This window comes from Nicotiana sylvestris, chromosome 11 (assembly GCF_000393655.2).
Source record: "Nicotiana sylvestris chromosome 11, ASM39365v2, whole genome shotgun sequence".
Classification (NCBI taxonomy): Eukaryota; Viridiplantae; Streptophyta; class Magnoliopsida; order Solanales; family Solanaceae; genus Nicotiana; species Nicotiana sylvestris.
This window is the reverse complement of record NC_091067.1, coordinates 89,158,591-89,161,075: the sequence shown is the minus strand read 5'-3', so window position 1 is coordinate 89,161,075 and position 2,485 is coordinate 89,158,591. Positions and strand designations below refer to the sequence as shown.

General features: G+C 42.1%; 1 protein-coding gene across 1 annotated transcript; it reads left to right on the top strand.

Annotated features, from left to right (window-relative positions):
* The first annotated feature begins 643 nt into the window (after positions 1–643).
* On the top strand, positions 644–1,033 carry LOC138881306 (uncharacterized). Its single transcript, XM_070161519.1, has one exon. The coding sequence runs from the start codon at positions 644–646 to the stop codon at positions 1,031–1,033; it is 390 nt and encodes a 129-aa protein (XP_070017620.1).
* Positions 1,034–2,485: the final 1,452 nt, after the last annotated feature.

The following is a 2,485-nucleotide window of genomic DNA, read 5'->3' as shown; positions in this document are numbered from 1 at the left end:
TTGAAATGATGTTCGAATAGATGATAAAAAGAGTGCGGATTCTGATGCTCAGTTGTCTTCCCACAATACCTCGATTCGGAATTTAGAGGTTCAGTTGGGCCAAATCTCACAGTCCTTGAATACTCGCCCTAAGGGTGCTCTACCAAATGATACGGTAGTGAACCCGAAGGGTGGGAACAATCATGTTATGGCGGTAACTACAAGGAGTGGATGAGGCGGTGATGTGAATGCCTCCAAGCAAAAGCAAATTTTGAGTGATGATGTTTAGTTACAAGAAAATGAAGTTCCTTTGGTGGTTGAAAATGTGATTGATGACAATGTGAATGAAATAGTGAGGATTGATATTCAAGATGCCGAGGTAGAAACTCAAAATGATGTGAACCCGTCTAGGGAACACATAATAGACATGTCGGAGCCGATTGTGACTAAAGCCAAGGCTCCTTTGCCAAGGCCACCTCTACCTTATCCTCAAAGGCTCGCGAAGTAGAAAAATGAGAATCAGTTTAAAAAGTTCATTAACATGATGAATAGCTTATCCATTAATGTGCCTTTAGTGGAGGCTCTTGAACAAATGTCGGGCTATGCTAAATTCATGAAGGACTTGGTGACAAAGAAGCGGTCTATGGATTGTAAAACTATAAAGATGACTCACCAAGTTAGTGCAATAGTGCATTCAATGGACCCTAAGATTGAAGATCCCGGCGCTTTCATCATTCCTTGCACCATTGGGAGTGCGGATTTTACTAAGGCTCTATGTGATTTGGGGGCTAGTATGAATTTGATGCCCTGCTCAGTTTTCAAGACTTTGGGTATTGGGCAACTGATGCCGACTTCCATGAGATTACAAATCGCGGATAGAACAATGAAGAGACCATTGGGTATTATTGATGATGTGCTTATTCGGGTGAACAAATTTATCTTGTCAGCTGACTTTGTGATCTTGGACTGCGAGATGGATTATGAAGTTTCTATCATATTGGGGAGACTTTTCCTTTCTAAGGGGAAGGCCTTAGTTGATGTGGAAGCAGGGTAACTCAACTTCTGAGTGGGTGATGAAAAAGTGGCCTTTCATGTGTATAAGTCAATGAAGCAGCCCAACAGTACCGAGGTGTGCTCTTTTGTGGACCTTGTTATAGCAGTAATAGTTGATGACATCAGTGCAATGATCAATGTGGAGGACCCATTGGAGGCCGTATTGTTGAATCTTGATGTCAATGATGATGAGGGCCTAGTGGAGTGTGTGAATTCTTTACATGGAATGGGCTCTTATCTTATGATCCTAGGAAACTCTCTCTGGATCTCGAGAATAGGAAGAATCCACCAACAAAACCTTCAATTGAGGAGCCTCCGGTATTGGAGTTGAAACCACTACCTCTACACCTCAAATATGAGTTCTTAGGCCCTAGTTCTACTTTACCAGTTATTCTTTCTTCTTGTCTTACTAATATGCAGGTTGATGCCACATTGGTGGTGCTTCAAAAGCGGAAAAAGGCAATTGGATGGACTCTAGCTAATATTCGGGGGATAAGCCCCGCATTCTGTTATGCACAAGATTATGCTGGAAGATGATGCAAAGTCCTCTTTGGAACATCAAATGAGGTTGAACGAGGCAATGCAAGAAGTTGTGAAAAAGGAGGTGATTAAGTGGTTGGATGTCGGGGTTGTGTATCCCATCTCTGATAGCTCTTGGAATTCACCGGTGCAATGTGTACCGAAGAAGAGTGGCATGACCGTGGTTGCAATTTCACAAAATGAGTTGATTCCAACCAGAACCGTCACCAGTTGGAGGGTATGCATGGACTATCACAAGTTGAATAAAGTGATCCGCAAGGATCACCTTCCTTTTCCTTTTTTTGATCAGATGTTAGACCGACTTGCTCGGCGTGCCTTCCACTATTTCTTGGATGGGTATTCTGGCTACAACCAAATCTTGATTGTTCTGGAAGATCAGGAGAAGACCACATTCACTTGTCCATATAGCACATTTGCCTTTTCTAGGATACCTTTTGGGTTGTGTAATGCACTGGCTACATTCCAGCGGTGTATGATGGCCATTTTCACTGATATGGTGGAAGAAATTTTGGAGGTGTTCATGGACGACTTTAGTGTTGTGGGTGATTCATTTGATGAGTTCTTGAAGAATCTTGATATAGTTTTGGCCCGTTGTGAAGAAACCAATCTTGTTCTCAATTGGGAGAAATGTCACTTTATGGTGGAAGATGGCATAGTTCTTGGGAATTAAATTTCGAAACATGGTATTGAGGTAGACAAAGCAAAGATTGATATGATTTCAAGACTCCCTCCCCCTATATCTGTCAAGGGAGTTCGAAGTTTTCTTGGGCATGTGGGGTTCTGTCGGAGATTTATCAAAGACTTTTCGAAGGTATGAATCCTTTGTGCAAGTTGTTGGAAAAAGATGCCAAGTTCGTGTTTGATGACAAATGCATGCAAGTCTTTGAACTTCTCAAGCATAAGTTTACCACCA